Genomic DNA, 18,092 nt, shown 5'->3' on the forward strand with positions numbered 1-18,092 from the left:
AGCCAGTGTTATAGGGTGCAGCCGCTGCACCAGCAATGCATTCACGGTAACATCAGCTACGTATTCGAGGAGAGATCAGCGAGCAGCCAGGCCTGCTCGCCACTAAAATATACACGCGTGGCCGCGCGCACACGTACGCGAACGTGACACCCCAGCTATGCCGATAATTTAACGCGGCCCTTCTTTTTTCTCGTTTCGTAGGCGAGAGAGGCTCGCGGGATCGTGCGCGCGAGAGGTGTGCAAAGGGTGCACTCTATGCGACCTCCGCTGGCTCTAGAAGATACGGCCGCGTTAATAAAGCAGGTGTACGACCGTTGCGGGTATACGCAACACGGGACGCGTCAGTCGGCGTTAATGCGCCTTATGAGCGATTGCAGGAGGTGTGCTCGCGACCCTGCGCGCAACGCGTTAATACGTGGTAATTCATTTCGCAAACGCGAATTCCGCCGCCTCAGAAACGAGTTTCGCGGCTGGACATCGCGGATTTTTCAGGGAAACCCGAGGATTTCGCTTGGTCGTCCCTGGCAGGCGTCGGGGGCACCAGCCGCGGCTCTGCGCTAGTTAGTCGCTTGTTTTCCGTTGGTGAGGTTCGATGCTTGCGATTCTGATGCAGGGGAGACAGAGTTTTGCTAATATCTTAGTGGTCCCCTAAATCGTACCTCATCGATTTTTTAATAATTAGTGAATATAAACGACATGTAATGGTGAAAATATCAAGTGAATGTGAAACGAGAAATAGAAACAAAACCTTTCTAGCTTACACCCTATTTTGTGGGTGCTCTAAACATTTAAGGAAATCATGGAACTTTTTACCAGTTTAGTTTAGCTGATAATAATCAAACAATGCGATTTCATCCTGTATTTTTGTATTTTTCTAAAAGCGGGTTTAATGTAGAATATTTTATATTCATTTTATGTATCTAATCACATTTATTGTAAAGTTTAAATCGATATTTATAAATAAATTGATCATGTTTCCTAAATTGTACCACTACAGTCAGACCAGTAGGATTTGAGAACTCATGTTTTATAGGTTATGTACATATATCATACTACTTAGCTTAGTCTTTACTACTCGGCTTCGCCCGAAATTTAGATTCTGATTTTATAAATTTTTTTATTTTTTTTCTGGGAAAATAATCACATTCGTCTGGATTAGCTAGGCATAATGAGCTGGGACACATTCAGCGACCCCAGAGTTTAGCGTTCGAAAATTTCGACAGAATTTTTATTCCAATAATCTTCGAATAAAGTTTGAATAAGAATTTCGAATAAAATGAAGTTATTCGAGAATAACGAATAAATTTTTATTCCCTATTCGTTATTCGAAGGACCTCCGTTGTGACTAAGCGTCAGGAATAAGGGTAGGTTGGAACCCGAGCCTCCGACCCACGCTTATTCGCCACGGAAGTCCTTCGAATAACGAATAACGAATAAAAATTTAATCGAATCCAAATTTATTCGTTAGTCTCGAATAACTTCATTTTATTCGAAATTTGTATTCGAGGTCATTCGAATAAAAACTTAGTCGAATAAAAATTTATTAGACTAATGCCCAACTCTGATTGCGATCTGTGGGTGATCTACATAATAATCATTACTTTATGTGTAATATTTTCTTCTTTATTTGTTATTGATACTATTTTCAGAAGAGATAGGCTTTTGGAGACCGAGGGGTACGATTTAGAAGACCGGTTGCCTAAATCGTACCTATTACTGTATGTCACGAAAAGATTAATAAAAAATGAATTAGTTCTGTACAAAAGCTTGAACATCAGATAGTAGGTGCCTAAAAAATCAAGCTACAATATCTAATATTAACTTGCGTTCAAATTAGTACCAAACACAAAATATAACGTAAAATATCTTAAATGGTACGATATAGGTAACTTCCCCTATTGAAGTTGCTTCTGTGGAGACATTGGAACGTGTAATGTAGAGGGGAAGCTCGCGGAATTTCTGCCAGTCACTAAGATCACCGAAGATCTGTTTAGTATTATTAAAAAAATAGCTAAGGGAATTTCGCAGCCTCGAGGTTTTGGTCACCACATTTATTCCACTTGTTCAACCTTGAAATTGCTGTTTACCGAGTATAAATTGCGTGCTAATTTCTTTTTCGCTTCCTATTGACTCTTGTCTGGTACTGACTACCCACCCTGTGTAAATATGCTAAATGATCATCATCCACTTCTACTTCGAACTTCCTTGATTCATAAAAAAAGCTACTCGACTTTTAACTCGCCCTGCCGTTGTTGAATACGTTCCCCGAAGCCTGAGAAAAAAAGCGTTTAAATTGATCGAAGAGGTGTTCAATAAACCAGCGGCGTTTAAAACGCCATAACATTATCCTCGGCTTCTTCTGCCCACTACCTCATTTAAATGGCTCATTTCTTTCATTATGCCGAAATTGTTCCGTAACTTTTTATCATGTACATACATTACAGTAAGTGCCCCCGCTGTGACGTAAATTTGCTTCACCTTCATCCACGTTTCGCCTTTTTATTTCGCCTTTCTTCAACTACTCCGCCGCGAAAATTACCCCCGAAATATCGTCGCACAATTTATCGCGCTTGCTTTCTCTCATTCCTTATTCCTCGGCCGTGCCCCTCGCCACCGTTCTTCCTGCAAGCCCGTTTCAAAAGCGATCGGGATCGGCCCATAATTAAGCAGCAGTTTTTTATTAACACTTCGATATCTGTTTGCACACCGCTACGTGCCGTTCCGTGTTTCTTATTTCTCAATTTCGATTTCGCATTAAGCACGTCCATTCCCGACTGTCGTCGTCTCAGTTCCGCTTCGTACGCGCGCGGAACGATCGGGCTCTAATTACTTCGCTCGCCCCACGGTCTCGTATATCCCATTAGTAGTGTGTTTTCCACGTGTTCATCATCCAGAACACTTTCGTACGTCGTTAGAGCGCGCGAGGAGCGGACCCCTTGAACCGTATCGTTTATCGAACAACGCAGTTTCAATTAATTATTGTTTTTAATGCACGACCAGGTACGGGACGACATAAATATCGTTCCTCTGCTCTCGCACGCTGGGTGACCAATGATATTGCGTCCCCTTGACTAGTGAGTATTCTTCGAGGGATAGCTCTTGCGCTTTTCATTTTACACTTGAATACCGTGCGCGTTTGCACGGGGTGGAATTCGCGTACCAGAGGATTGGAAGGGGACACGGGTTACGCTAATGGCGACGCGATTAAGAAGGGTGCATCAGATCGGTAACAGACACTGAATGCTCGTGGCTAGACGTTCAGAAGTGTACTTCCCATTCAATGGGGAATTAATCGACTTAAGCTGGCAGAACACGCGTAGAAGCCGGCTCGAAAGGATAAGGGGAGGTTTAGTGTCAGGGGGGCGAAAGAAAGGTATCCCTCGGCCGCGATCGAACGATTCCGTGACGGTCGAATGTGAGGTATGGCCGTCATAAATTATTGCCTGTGGTCCCTATCGGAGGTGTGTGCTCACCCACCTACTGGGTGAATTGCGAGACAATCTCGCGCCGCAGAAAGCCGCGAAAGAGTTTCTTCGATTCACTGGGCCGCTTTGCGATTCCCTTTCACCTAACGGTTGTTCCCATGCGCGCCGGTTAATGGCAGGAAGAAAGGTCTGGTTGGAGGAAAGCAAAATCGCCGATGATCCAGCTTTCCGTTTGTTCTTCGCTGGCCTGTTCCGCTTACTCGGGATTCTCTCTCGTGATACGAGAGCGAAATGCAGCTGGGTGAAAGCTGATCGGCGCATCCGTCGAAGAGTCTTCTTTGTATCCACTATACCTACTCAATCTATCATTTCGTAATTACACAAGGAAGTGTAGTCCATTTCCAGAGGAGTAAAATAATCATACGCAGTCGAGGTAACACCAAAATTATTATTCAAAACAGTGAATTCGTTTCCTGATTTTAAATGTAAAGCTCGGCGATATATAAGGTTACATTATGCGTCACAATAACTTTCTAGTTTCTTAATGTTAGTTTTTACTCATTTAGTTAGTTATTTAGTTATGGTTAGGCTTCTAACAGTATTGTACTGCAGCCTCGCCGTTTACTTCGCTTGTCTTTATGTATTATTTTCTTCTCTGGATGTGTCAAGTAATAAAGACGAATTTTAATAATAATAATAATAATATGCAGCAGTAAAGCTTTCGATTCGTGGTGTGAAAAAAGGTGTAACGAAATATCTAGCTAATAAATCTCCAACATTGTAATCGATACGAAAATGATCTATGTGCAAGCCAATTCGAAGTGTAACGTTGAGCATATTCGTGGTATGCACTACTGATCTATGTCTGACCGTGTACCGAACACTTCCACTTGCCCCTTTTATTTGGCGAGGAAACGGTGCACGAAGAGGGCCGATAAAGAAATCTTTTCCTTGCGTTTACTCATTATCTTGTTATCATGACCTCAATATGGCATTGATCGTATCGTATGATTAAAGATTCTTGCAATTTGAATTACAGTAATACGATGTTCATGTGGAAAATACACGATGCTCGTATCTCTATCGAAGATAGAATTCTCTATCTCTTATGATTGTTTGCGCCATTCTTAGCCCCAATGCCAAGGTGCTATCAAGCAACTATGTCGTTTCATCTGGACGCCGTCGGCATCGAGGTATCGAAGACATCAAATTATACAAACGCAATCGTGGATGGTCACGCCGATTATCGCGGACGAAATTTATCTTTCGACTCGGTATTCCCGCATCCACCGTATTTGCTGCGTACGACGATTACACGATACAGGGAGCTACTGGCGTACGTGGCCGTGCGGGTCGCTTCCTTTGATACGGTGCCACAATCCTAATCCCCTCTGCTTGCATCTCGCCGGTGTCGGCCGTGAAATTGCATAATATAATCCACCCACGGCAACGAAAACTCTTCGTGGCAGTAAGCGTGAGTACCACCCAACTAACGGTCACATGAAATGCTAAATAACGTCTCGAAACAGAGAGTGCAGTACATAAATCCGTGGGTTTCGTGTAAAGCACGATGCTGATAGGAACGTGGCCAATAAAGCCAATAAATTTATGCTAAGTGAGTTGGAGCTTCCATGGTCCAATGCATCTAGAGCCTGGAGTCTTGGGAGTCTCGGGGATGCTTGTTTCTGTGGTTTTAGTGATTTAGAAATAGCTCAAAGTCACATTTGGGCCTAGTTATGCGGAAAGCTACCAACTCTCAATGATCTGAAATTGAGTAAAGTTAGTTTGCAGATTTTCATCGTTAAAGAAAAGTAGCTTTATTTCTATTCGGTATATTCTATTTCTTGTTATTCTTTTGCAATGCTTTTTAATGGGTTCTTTAATAGTGAGTAGTATAATTAATATTATTTTAATATATATATATATTGCCTGTAAATATATATATATATATATATATATATATATATATTTGAAAATATAACAGTAACAGATTTTGCCACAAAAAAGAAATAGATTCGCTGACGCTACATTAGTCGCATTGTGATATTTAAAAATAAATTTTAAAATCAAAAAGTAATTTTTAAAGTAAATTTTTTATTAAATAAATAAATTTACCAATTATATTTAATATCTATTTTTTCAGTTACACAAGTTTTGTATAAATTAGACAGGAATAACCATTTAGTTAAAGTTTTCTTGTGTTTTTGATAAATATTATCAACATTATTCCAAAAGTATAATTTTTGCAATATTTCTTTCAATTTCTCGATAATTCTCGAGAATTCTCAAGAAATATGATCTCATTTCTGATTTCTCGAGAAACAAAAAATATGGAGAAATCAGGAACACTACGAGGCACGACTTTACTCATTAACGTTTCTGTCGTTCCATTCTGGAAGAGCACCCAACCTACCCACGCTGATTAATATAATTTGCAATCTTCCTAAATTTTCCCTCCCGACGTCAGAAGCTCTTTCCACGCTTGCCAGAACGTTGCTTCGTTAGCGATGGAACCCAACGTACCCGCTGTTATCGTCATGAATATTACTTGACCGTGGCGTTGACACGGGACTTTTCCCATTTACGATCGCTTCTGCACGCCAGTCGATGGACCACCAACGAACACGTGCCAACGGAACATTCTTCTGCGCGTGATTTGCAAAGATGGCACGAAGCTGCCGGCATTAAGCGCGCATACACTAGCGCCGAGTATCTTTCACGGAAGTCTTTATTCGTCGATTGACGAGCGTCGCGACGCACACGGTGACTATCCCCGTTGACGATCCAAAAATCCGCGCGCACCGGACCACCTGCTTTTTTAACGATCCACGGCGAGCAACGCGCGTTCCGTGGCAGCGCGAGGCGATCGTAAATACGAGAATCGCGTGTGTCGGATCAATTAACGGCGCACGCGTTCACCGGTGACTCGTCTCGAGTATATTCGATGATGTGCAATGCCCGTGGTGTTTAAATGCTTCTTAAAGCGCGATCAGCGCAGCACGAGGCAGAAAGACCAGCGTCGTTCAATTTTTATTCGCGTCCCTTTACGGTACATCACGAGCTATGACGAGCTTCGAGAAGCCCCGCGTTTGCTTGGAGGAAAAATCTAAGGTGCTTTTAAATCTCCGTCGATTTAAATATTTGTCGCCTTGCTCAAGGCAATTCCCGCACATTGACGAAGCAAAGGAGAAAGAACGCGAGGGTAACAGCGTCGGAGGGGGTGCAACTTTCCTGCCGCGTTCTCTCAATAATCGATTTAATACCGCGAAGATCCGAAATTATATTTTCCTTGGCTGATCAGAGAGGGATAAACGCCAGAGATCGCGGTGATCGTTATTCCCGATGGTAGATACGCAAGCACCCTCGTGTCGTTACTCGCGATTCTTTGCCGCGTTTGCGCAACGCGTGCGTTACACTGTGCCGCGCAGCGCGGCTACACGCGGCCACTCTTCTATTTCTTCTTATCGAGGACCGTATAGATTCGAGCGACGTTGCCTGTTGCAGATCGCGCGTGGGTACTCGCCTCTTTGGACGCAAGCCGGTGCTGTAGCACGATCCGGTGCGTCTGAATGCATTCGCGGTCTGTCCCATATTGTGCTGTCGCCTGAATGCGCCTGTAGTTCCAGAAGCCGATCGCTACAATACGCGTATGCCGCGCTATTTATGTAACATAGTTCAGGATCACCCGTGAAATACACTTTCCGCCGATAGCCGGGGGTTGGGATGGATTTTAACAACAAAGGGCTGGGCACTTTTCGAGGATTACTGCGGTAAATCCGAGCTACGAGGGGGCTCGATATGCAAATACCGATGTTTCGCATAGTTCGTACACGGACGGCATTTCGCGCAATAGTAAATGGAGAATGTAGAGTGAAATCTCTTCGTGGAGGCCTTTTATCGGAGATAATCGATTTGTAAGATTCGTAGGCGTGAGATCGAGCACGGCTTGGCCGGTGCGTCTGCCTATCATCGGCTGATTCTACTTGTCCATCGGCGCGCATAAGCGTTGACGGCGGAAGAATTAGGCCAGATCCGCACTATCGGTTCGGTCCCGGTCCGGTCCCGATCGAAATCACATCCCTGAGCGTCCACAGCCGTCCGACTTGTTAGTGTGGACGCTCACGGATATGATTTTGATCGAGACCGGGCCGTGACCGGACCGATGGTGTGGAACGGGCCTTAGGAATCACAAAGGGACATCTCTCTAGCAAACTCGTGAATCAAGGGCGCTCGAGTTTTGCGACAGAAGCCTGGACAGAGCGAGCCTCGTTCGCGGTCCCAGCATGAATAACGCGATCGTAAAGATCGAGCGGCGGCATTCGCTGGACAATAATTACGCCATAAAGCCTCGTTTGCGGTGTTGGCGCGCGACGGCTGTGGGCGTTACAATTATTTCAATAATCGGTGCATAAAGCTGGCCCGGCCGGGCCGTTTGCGACGGGGGAGAGAAGCCACCGGGGGAGTGAAAGACGCGTCGAACCGCCTGGTAGCCCGGTGAAATACGCGTCGGTACCGAGCAACGTATATATAAATATATATTCGTGTCGCACACGGGGAGGTGTACCTACGAGCCTACCTGCAATCCATTTGCATGCAAGTTCGCATGCTGCGCGCCGCCGCGCCGCTGCCGTCGTCATTTTTACTATTATTATAAAGTGCATGTTCGTACCCCTTGCGTGCAGGCCGCGCGCCGCCGAGCCGTCCGGGGCCCGTGGTTTATAAGGACTATAAGTTTTATTGAAAAGCACTTGGCCGTTCTCCTTTTTTTTTCCACCGTTTTCAGGCGTCCCTTCGCGGGGAGCCCCAGCACGTTGTTGGCGAACGATGCCCCTAGGAGGGTTAGCCGTTGCCTGACGCCACGCTCTCGATGGGACCTTTGCGGGGCCTGTGCTTGATTTTCCCGTTCGCGAAAAGTTGCCTGTAACGAGGAATTATTTGACGCGTGACGGTGGTAGTTGCTTGGGTTTGGTTAATAGAACTGACAGTAGCCATGGTGCCAGAAGCGAGATACTGCGAGAGGATGATCAGTATTTTAGGCAGTTTACGGTGTATGCATTCTGTGCTGCCTCGTAAAATTATTCACCGTGGTTTTGGTGGGAAGCGCGTGAAAGTTGTCAGTTGCATGGAATCGGGGTAATTTCTTTGAAACTCGGGAACTGAGGACCTTGCAGCAAGGGTTTAACTCTAGTTTTTGAGTTACGACGTGTTATTACGCGTAAAAAAAATGTACATCGTTCGGTGCACATTGATTGCAAATTCTCAACCCTGCATTCATTAAGCCAGGAATCCACCTGGAAACTAAGCTAAGCTACGCTATGCTGTGCTATGTTTTAGCTTGGCTTTTGGTGGAAACGGTTTTGTAAGAATGTATTGAAGCTAATTTTTTTAAAACGTAGCATGGCATAGCAAAGCATCGCATAACATAGCTTAGCTTGTCGTAGGATATCCGGCTTTGCTATTTTATGCAATATTTTTGTTCTGGGCAGCTCCAGATTTGAAAAATTCGCAAAAAAGAAATAAAAACCTCTGAACTCACTAACTACTTGTTGCGTGAAAATATATATTTTTCAATTAGTGTTCTCTTTTCAATGTTAAGTCAAAGCAATAATTTTATAAACAGTTTTTTTATAATCTACTCGGTGTTGGTAGAGATGGAGCTGCACCCCTGTTGCTGCAAGGTTCTCAATTCTAAGCGTGTAGCGCGAGGTGCTAAATCTATAAATTAATACTGGAAAATTAAGATTCGTATCGTGCAGATTTATTAGCAAGACAACGAGGTAAAATGAAAAGCGGCGTTCTTCGAAAGTGAAGCGGACAGAAAATGTAATTAAATAGATTTATCTTTATAATACTATTCTGAAGTATTTAAGCAAACGAAATTGCATTCTCCTCGCGATTGATCGCACAGGATCGTTACTCTCGCGCGCGCCATAGGATGGTGGAAACAAGCTTATTACCACTATGGCCATTAAAATTTATGGTCTCCGTCTAAATTATAAATGACTTTGTGGAATTGATTAACACGTACACCTACACTGCTCGTTCGAAGTTGCAGCACAGGTCACGTTATTTGCCCAAACAATCTCAGCCGAAGTTCTACGAAAACACGATGGGCACGCCAGGCAGGCGGTAATAAGTTCTTACCACTGCAAAATTGGACATTTCTATTCAGTCAGACGTCCACCGACGATCACCGTGTATACCAATTACTGTACGCAATGGTGTATTGTTGAGTGAAAGCCACGAGACGCCCACGTTGCGATTGTGATCGTGCTGCGTCTTGTACGTTGCAGGAAGTCACGTGCAGCTGTGTCCATCTCCTTCAAGCTCGCGCCGGAGTACGTCGTACGAGGACGTCTGCAACGAAACCCAGTTCCATTTGCATGAAACTCGGTCCAGCGCGCAAGAGACGTGGAAATTGACGTTCGAGAGGCGAAAGTGGGATTTACTGCGAAGGAAGTTGAAGCACGAACGCTGGATCGTGCAATCGTAAAGGGTACAACTGCCGTGCCACCTGTGGGAGCATCGAAATTCTTAGTTAACGTCTGGAGAGTTACAAAATTCAATTTATATCTTGTGGAAAATTTTACAGAATTCCATTTGACATTTTCTGCTCATTGCTTGCCGCAATGACAATCCCCAAAGCTTACTAGAAATTCATGATTTCTTTAATTAAACTACTACAGGTATTCCTCTATCTAGACTTCATTTAGCTAGAAATTTGTAGTGCCTATAACATTTCTTTGCTTGCGGTAAATAATATTAACTGCCCTCTGCGCAAAAACTCAAAGAATTCTACGCTGCTTCTAATACATCCTCCCATTGCACGAGCTCGACTGTGGATAGTAAAAGGGGTATCTGAGCATCCGTGCAGGTTCATCCTCCTTAACGGCTGATATCAGTCCCCGATAACGCGACATTCTTGTATACACACGGGTTGAACGTCTCTTACACAGGCAGGCCAAGTAACTGTAAACCGAGTTCGCAGCTGCAGAGAGGAGCATAGAGGCCCGAGCTCATCTCTGAAACCTGGTTTTATCAGTTTTGCCGAGGTTTACGGTACTTCGAACAACGCCTGCCTTGGAAGTGGGTCGCGATGCCTGTGGATTCTGTCCCTGAGACACCTTTACGGTATTACTTTTTCTCTGCGTCTTCCACGGCAAACGATCGAGTATTCAGAATTCTAATGGGAATAACAAACCCTATCTCAGAACCAGCTTCCTCTCACATATTTTACACGTTTGTCCCGTTGCTTTTACAGCTTCCAAGACGGTCAATTATGAAATACAGCGAATACTACTGGCTCGCAGATCTAGCGGACACATAAGCGAGTCCTTTATTGATCCAAGTCCTCTTGCTGGCAGTGGAGACATCGATACCGCAGCGAGCGGTTCATTGTAGTAGAAGCGAAGCTAGGAGGTAGCCGTGCTTCACGATTCCGTGGAGATTAACTCGATGCTTGCTCAATGATCGCTTGGACGAGAAGTAGGACGCCTCGTTGCGGGATCGTCATTCCTAAGACGGTCTGGTGGCGTTGCTAAACGTTGATATATGTGCAGTTGAAAAAACCTGCGAATAAGGGACGTAGGACGTTGCCCCGTTTTTTGCAACGGATCCCATTGTTGCCGAAGGTGTCAAGTGGTACGGTAATCATACCGGCTAATAAACACGACAGTCCTCGTATTCAGCAGGACTTTTGATTTATTTGTCTGTCGCGTGGATCCGCAAAATCGTTGACCAGGTGTGGAGGAACCTCGGCAGGTTCCTTTTCATCCGACAACTGCACGCAACACTGGCCAGCCGCGCAGCTCGACTCTCAAAGTGTAAATTACGTTTTGTTCTCCGGCATCGGCCAGGCAGGAGGCGAGCAACAAATCATATCGACACACTCGACTCGTGGTTTCTTCATTCACCTCCCACGCCCCCGATCGAACCTCCCCCTTATCGGCGTTCCCAGCGTGGAAAAAAAAGCGCGCCGATGTCTTCATAAATATATCCGCCTATCTGTTAATTCTGTCCTCGGCGGGAACGATTAATTAAAGCTTCGGGGGAACGTGTAAACCAAAGGCAGTGGCACGAAGATCGCTGAGGTTGTAGGGGATTTTATATTCAGCCTTCAGTGACGACGTCTTTTGGAGTAAATACGATATAGGAATGGAAGATAGTCTTCAGGTATCAATTTTAAAGCATCGATTCAAGCAACCGGCAATAACGATGCAGCAGTGTTCCCGAGGGAAAGGAGACTCGAGGGATAAGGATGCGATGGAATCCCAGCGTCCACTGTTTTATATATATATGTAAGAAAAGTATACTTTCTCAATTTAAATTTGCCACGCTCCGAGGGAAAACCACTGATCGTCCCACGCGGCTGGGTTTGGAGTGGTAGGTTAAGTATGATAAAAGACACGTGCTAAGAAACTTACGTACTGTGTAAAGTTAAATAGAAATCGTAATTGTAAAAGACAGATAATAAGGAAATTGACAATCTAATAGAAAAAAAACTTTAATTGTCGTTTCTTTGTTTTACAGGTAGGGTTTTATGTTTGTAAATAGTGTAAATATTATGTTGAAGTGTTAAATAAACTCAAACTTTGTTTTATAAGATCAACTCTAATATTTAGGAAATTTCTGACAAAATAACCAATGTTGTGTTGCTCTGTAAAACAAAGTTTGAGTTTATTTAACACTTCAACATAATATTTACACTATTTACAAACATAAAACCCTACCTGTAAAACAAAGAAACGACAATTAAAGTTTTTTTTTATTAGATTGTTAATTATATATATATATTTTGTTTAAAAAAGGAGAATTTCGTATCTCGATAAGGATTCGTTACGTATGTGTGTACGTGAAACGCAGATCGCGAGCTGGCCTGGTAATCGTTTTCAACGAGAAAAAGAGATCGAGCGCATCCCCGATAGGTTCACCTTGAAACCAGCTCGCGAGCGGCGATCGAGGGATCGAGGCTTAATGAAACAGGTGCGATTTTTCCGTGGCATTATGTTGCCGGCGCCTAATGGGGACCGTTCTTCGTTATTAATCAAACTTAATAGAAGCATCAGCTGGCTCTGTGTTCCCGGAAAAATAAGAGTTACGAGATTATTCAGGGGACCGCGGTGTAAGTTTCCCCTCGAAACGTGTACCTCGGGATTGCGCGAAGATAGGACGATTTTAATTGAAACGTAATACCGGGCGAACCGTCTCGCCGAGCGTGTATTTATAGCTCTATATCTGGGATGGTAATTACCGAGAATAGCGATGCAAACGTTCGTTCGGGTTTATCGATATTTAAATTTTCATTCGAAGGAATAGGGGAGGGTAATTAACCTGCATCGAAGCTGCTAAGTGCTGGTACATGACGAACGCTTCTGGGGGTGTTATCACCGCGAAATGGAACGTTCTGTAGCTATAAATTAAACTAGTTCATGTGCAATTTAGATATACTAAGGGAACCAGTGCAGGATATTTAGATATGAATATTCTGCTGCCTCAGGATACCTACACTCTCCTTAACCCTTTCCATTCGATTTCTGGAGTACGAGCAGGGCTCGATCCAGCTCTTTCACCGATCAATGCTATTTTAAAATATAGTTTATCACAGTGAGTGGAATTTTTCGTAGGTATTTGTTGAATAACAAAAGCCTTTTGTTTTATAAAAAAAATGATATTCATAAAAAGAACAGTAGAAAAACAGAATGGAATAGAGGTATAGGGAGGTGGTAGGTACCTATTTTTAACCGACTTCAAAAAGGAGGAGGTTATAGATTCGACTTGTATATTTTTTTTTATGTTTGTTCCCGCACAACTCCTCAGCATATGGACCGATTTTGATGATCTTTTTTTTATTCGAAAGAGCGCGATTCCCCGGTGGTCCCATCACACACTCAGGGCCGGCGGAACCCATTATGCAAGTTATGCGCTGCATAAGGGTGCCAGCTGAAGGGGGCGCTAAAAAAACATACATATATCGCACGCTTAGTAATAAAAGAATCCAACACCCACATAAACAAAATGTAAATATAATTATTTTTTATACTGTACTCCGTAAAGGAAAAACATTAAATAGAAAACCGGTGCAACAATTTGGGGGCGCCAACCATCCTCGCGCCGGCCCTGCATACACTGCACCAATATTGGCCCAATATTTTGCCAGTTCTGGTTAATAATAAACACTATTGTTATCTAATTATTATTATCTTATGTACGTACGCGCATATCTCCTCAGCATGTTGTGTCACTATATATAAAACTAGAAAGTTAAAAATAAATAAAATTTTAACTACTATAAAGTTAAAAAATAAAGAATTAAAAAAAAAAATTAAATCGACTTCAAAAAAATAAAAATGCACTAAAAATTTAACGTACGAGTCTCATATTTTTTAAATCGGCGCCTCATCATTTGCATCGTGTAAATCTAGCGTCAACTTAAAAAATGTGAGAGTCGTAGGTTAAATTTGTAGTGCATTTTTATTTCTTTGAAGTCGGTTTTAATATTTAATTCTTTTTTAAATATAGAACGCAACTCTTCTAAACTATTTAAAAAAAATCAGTAAAAAACAATTTATAAGTTTGATACTAAATTTAAACACGCATTACCTACTTTTTTACCGCTTTTTCAAAATGTTTTACATTTTCATTAGTGCTATTGATTTTAATTTTCTCTTTCTACCAATTTTGCCGCTCCGGGCAGTTGCCCTGCTTGCCCCCCCCATAGACCGGGCCCTGAATAGTAGTGGAATCTTAGAACCGGTAGACAGATTTGCGTCGGAATTAACAGAACACAGATTCAGTCGGCGGACTGTATTACGAGACAAAATGGCAGAGGTACGCGACGGAACGGGAGGGATAAGCGGTACCATATCCGATATTTGGAATGTATGAAGACACATTCGGCTTGATATTACGTGGCACGGACTCAATCGTGGATCAGATTGGGAGATAAAGGGATACGGAGGCGCGAATAAAGAGAACGAGAAAGAGATGGTGCATCGTAGCTGTGGAAAATGAGAGAGGCCGCGCGGCTCAGAGTTGTTGGAATTTATTAGCGATCGTACACACAGATACACCGGCGCATCGCAATAACACTTCTTCTAACAGGTTTCCATGGCTTCGATAAAATCGTCGGCGGTCGCGTTGCACCTTTTGCAACGCCCTGTACGCACCTGCGCGTCACGCTCCCTCCGCCGGGATCCTCTTAATAACGCCATTAACAGCGGACGCGTCCAGCCGCGCTTTCCTGCTGGAAAACCCTTTGACGCGATACCCCCGCGATCGTATGTCTTGCTGCAGCTGCGAACTGCGCGGCAGAATAGAATTATCTTCGATAGGCGTAATGGAGACCCTCTGCGGTTTTCAAAGATGCTTTGTTCGATGGTTCAGGCGTATGTAAAGACGATAGATATAAGTGTTCCACTTTTGGAAAACTGCCCTTGTTGCTGGGATTCTGAAATCTGTGAAACACTCGAGCACTGCAAGTGTTTTAGTTCGCCCTTCGTTGACACTTGTTACAATAATGGAATGATAAGGTAGAAAGGTTTTCTTGTTAAGTTGCATGCAACTCAATTTACTCAGGCCTGAATAGTGATATGGTAATCGAGGTTGGGGACGGTTTTTCCAGCACGTTGCTCCCCAATTAATTATCCTTATCCTGTGTCGCGTGAATACTCCAGTCTCTCATTGCCGCGCAGGTGGCTGTTTGCAGCCTAGCGAGAGATATATCGACATTCTTCTGTATGACGAAGCGTGGCGTATCCAACGCGAAAGTGCATGGGTGTATCGTTGTAACGAAGCCTGTTTTTCTTTCCAACTGTCTAAATGCTAGACGCGAACGCTGTAACTACGTGGCAGGAATTATTTCAGCGCACAGTGCATTATGATAATGTATTAGAAACGTTGCTTCGTTGTACGTACTTGCTCCAACACAGCATTTGCTTCTTTGTTCCAGGTATGAAGCGTTTCATTGCTGTAGGAACTGTTACAGATTTCGAGCACCCATCGCGGAAGCGCGTGGGGTTACATAATTGTCGTGAGTTATCGTTCATTGTTACCGCATGTCACCTTGTAACGAAAAGTGGCATCCTGTTCTTTAGACCTTCCTCCACAAGCTTAATGTTTCAGAACTGCAAAGTATCACCCTGCACTGCAAATCTACACACTTACTATTTACCAAGGTACGAATTTATAGAGGTAGGTCACACAGAAGAAGCTATTTTTCATTAAAGCGTATTAGTACTAGTGCAGAAACGCCAGATACATTCCCTTAACACTAAACCTAGCGACGCTTCATGTATACCTATTCCTACCGCGACCGGTGTTTAAAACAACTTATATTTCTTAATATAGAATGAAGATAATAGCCAATTTGACAGTGAATATTGAAAGGATACAATTGAAACTTAAATATAAAAATGTAAATCAAAATTGTAGGCTTTTAGTTTGGGTAAAATAATAATATCGACGTGGTTCTGTCGATCGCTCGCGTCAGACTAGCTGACTGGGCCACGCTTAGCCCGTCCACGCCAGTCTCGAAAAGAAGACACATGCGACTTTAAGTCGTACGACAGTCGTGCGCAAATCCTGTGAGAGTCGGCCGACTTAAAAATCCGAAACAGTCGCAGGTGCCCGCCGACTGAACGACTGATCGTTGTCCAGTCGTCTCTGCGTGCGCGTTTCCATATGTTATGTACAGTGACTAGCATTAATATTCGGACACTTTTTAAAATCACATAACTTTTTTAGAATTGGTCCAAACAACTTGAGTTTCTTTGAGAAGCTAGAAGGATTAGTTTGCTAACTGGCGCGTTTCGTCGTTTTGAAAAAAAATGTATTTGGTTGGAATAGCGAAAATAATAGTAAAGGTCGATTTTTAAACTTTTTTTTGTGAGCTTGTAATGAAAGTTAAAAAAAGCGTTTGTAGATTGCAGTAAGTTGTATACGTGCCTAAAATTTCATCACAATCGGTTAACGTTGCTCCGAGCTACAAACGTTAAAAGATCGCAGAATAAGGTCGAAAATCGCTGACTTCGGGAATTTTCGCGATCTACAAACGTTTTTTTTTTGAATTTTCATTACAAGCTCGCAAAAAAAAGTTTAAAAATCGACCTTTACTATTCTTTTCGCTATTCCAACCAAATACATTTTTTTTGTGCGATAGCGCATCGACGCATTCCTTAAAGCGATCGAGGCGGACTTTCCGGCGTCGCGTCCATTCAATTTATTGTCGAACGGCGTCCATTATCTATCGCGTTGTTAGCGTTACGCGGAAGCTCGTAAAATCGGCGCAACCGGACAGGATATTAATTACGATTTATCGCGACGTTTAGAGCCGCCGCGAAATTGGCCGCGACGTCGACGGGCGAGGGTGGCTGGCGTGTGGGTGTCCCGTCGCAATTACGCGCATCCTTTCGCCGAGCCGAGCCAACTTCTGTCGCGCGACACGATTCGCTGGGGAACGACCCGTGGCTCGGCTACTTTCTAATAACATTTGCATCTCAGCGATTCGCGTATTACGAAATTACGCTGGGAGCCACGGCCGATTCCCTCGTATCGGTGCGTTCAAACGCGAATGGTTAATTAGAAGTAAGAGATGATCGTTAGAAAGCTGAGGGAATTATCGGTTTAGCATCGATGGAGATTGAGTGCGGAAAGGAGGATCATAATGCAGTTCGTATTCCTTTCATCGAGGAGTGGTTGGTAGAGGGGATGAGGAAATGGAAGGTGGGATGAAGAGGTCGGATAATTTTAAAATATTAAGGGGTTTGACCACCTTGGCCAGGTCAAGAAATATCGCATCTTTGGGAATTTATTTCTAAGTGACAAAAACACTTTTATCGATAAAAATTTGTCAATGAAGGTAGAGACATCTTTGAATAATATATACAATTTTTTTCTTTCAAATATCAAATCATTCCGAAAATTTTAAATGCATTTTTCTCGAAACACGTTTTCCGAAACGGTGTACGCTGTAATTTGAGTAAAACTGTATGGATTTTTATATTTTTTTTTGCACACGTGTTCTTAAATATATTCTCTATCGTCCGACGGTCAATTTTTTCGATTGCTTGGAAAATAACAAAATAGCTACACTTTGAAGTAAAAACCTCATTTTCGTATGTAAGAAAATGGACTTTCTTTACCGCTAAGTCAGGTAAAAAATAAAATATCGAAAAAAATCATGGTCGGGCGGTAAATAATACATTTAAGAACATCTGTGCAAAATTGTATGAAGATCCATAGAGTGTTACCCAAATTACAGTGTACACCGTTTCGGTAAACGTGGTTTTGAGAAAAAAGCATTTAAAATTTTCGGAATGTTTTGATATTTGAAAAAAAAATTGTTTATATTATTCAAAGATGTCCTTATCTTCATTGAAAAAATTTTATCGATAAAAGTGTTTTTGCCTTAGAAATAAATTCACAAAGATGCGATATTTCTTGACCTGGCCAAGGTGGTCTAAAGGCACGTATACACGACGACACTTTTGTGTCTAGATGAAGTGTCTTTTGTGTCTAGCTAGAGCTAGTTGCAGCGTCTTCAGTCTAGCTCTAGCTGCAAAAAAAATCAGCAGTCAAATTCAGTGTCGCGGACTGCTCTAGGCAGTTTCCAGTCTTCCGGAAATTTTTTTGAGTGTCGTATACACTTGATCTAAACACAAAAGTGTCTTC

At 42.9% G+C, this 18,092-nt stretch overlaps 1 protein-coding gene across 4 annotated transcripts in view; it reads left to right on the top strand.

The window, feature by feature from the left end:
* LOC143378817 (uncharacterized) overlaps positions 1-18,092 on the top strand; it is a 224,597-nt gene that overhangs the window by 110,383 nt on the left and 96,122 nt on the right. The window contains exon 3 of one of the 4 annotated variants that reach the window (XM_076830816.1): positions 15,373-15,453. The exons of the other annotated variants lie outside the window; for them this stretch is intronic. Coding sequence (XP_076686931.1) covers positions 15,373-15,453 — 81 coding nt within the window. The remainder of the gene's footprint in view (positions 1-15,372; positions 15,454-18,092) is intronic. 4 annotated transcript variants of the gene reach the window in all.

The sequence above is a fragment of the Andrena cerasifolii genome, chromosome 2, assembly GCF_050908995.1.
Source record: "Andrena cerasifolii isolate SP2316 chromosome 2, iyAndCera1_principal, whole genome shotgun sequence".
NCBI lineage: Eukaryota > Metazoa > Arthropoda > Insecta > Hymenoptera > Andrenidae > Andrena > Andrena cerasifolii.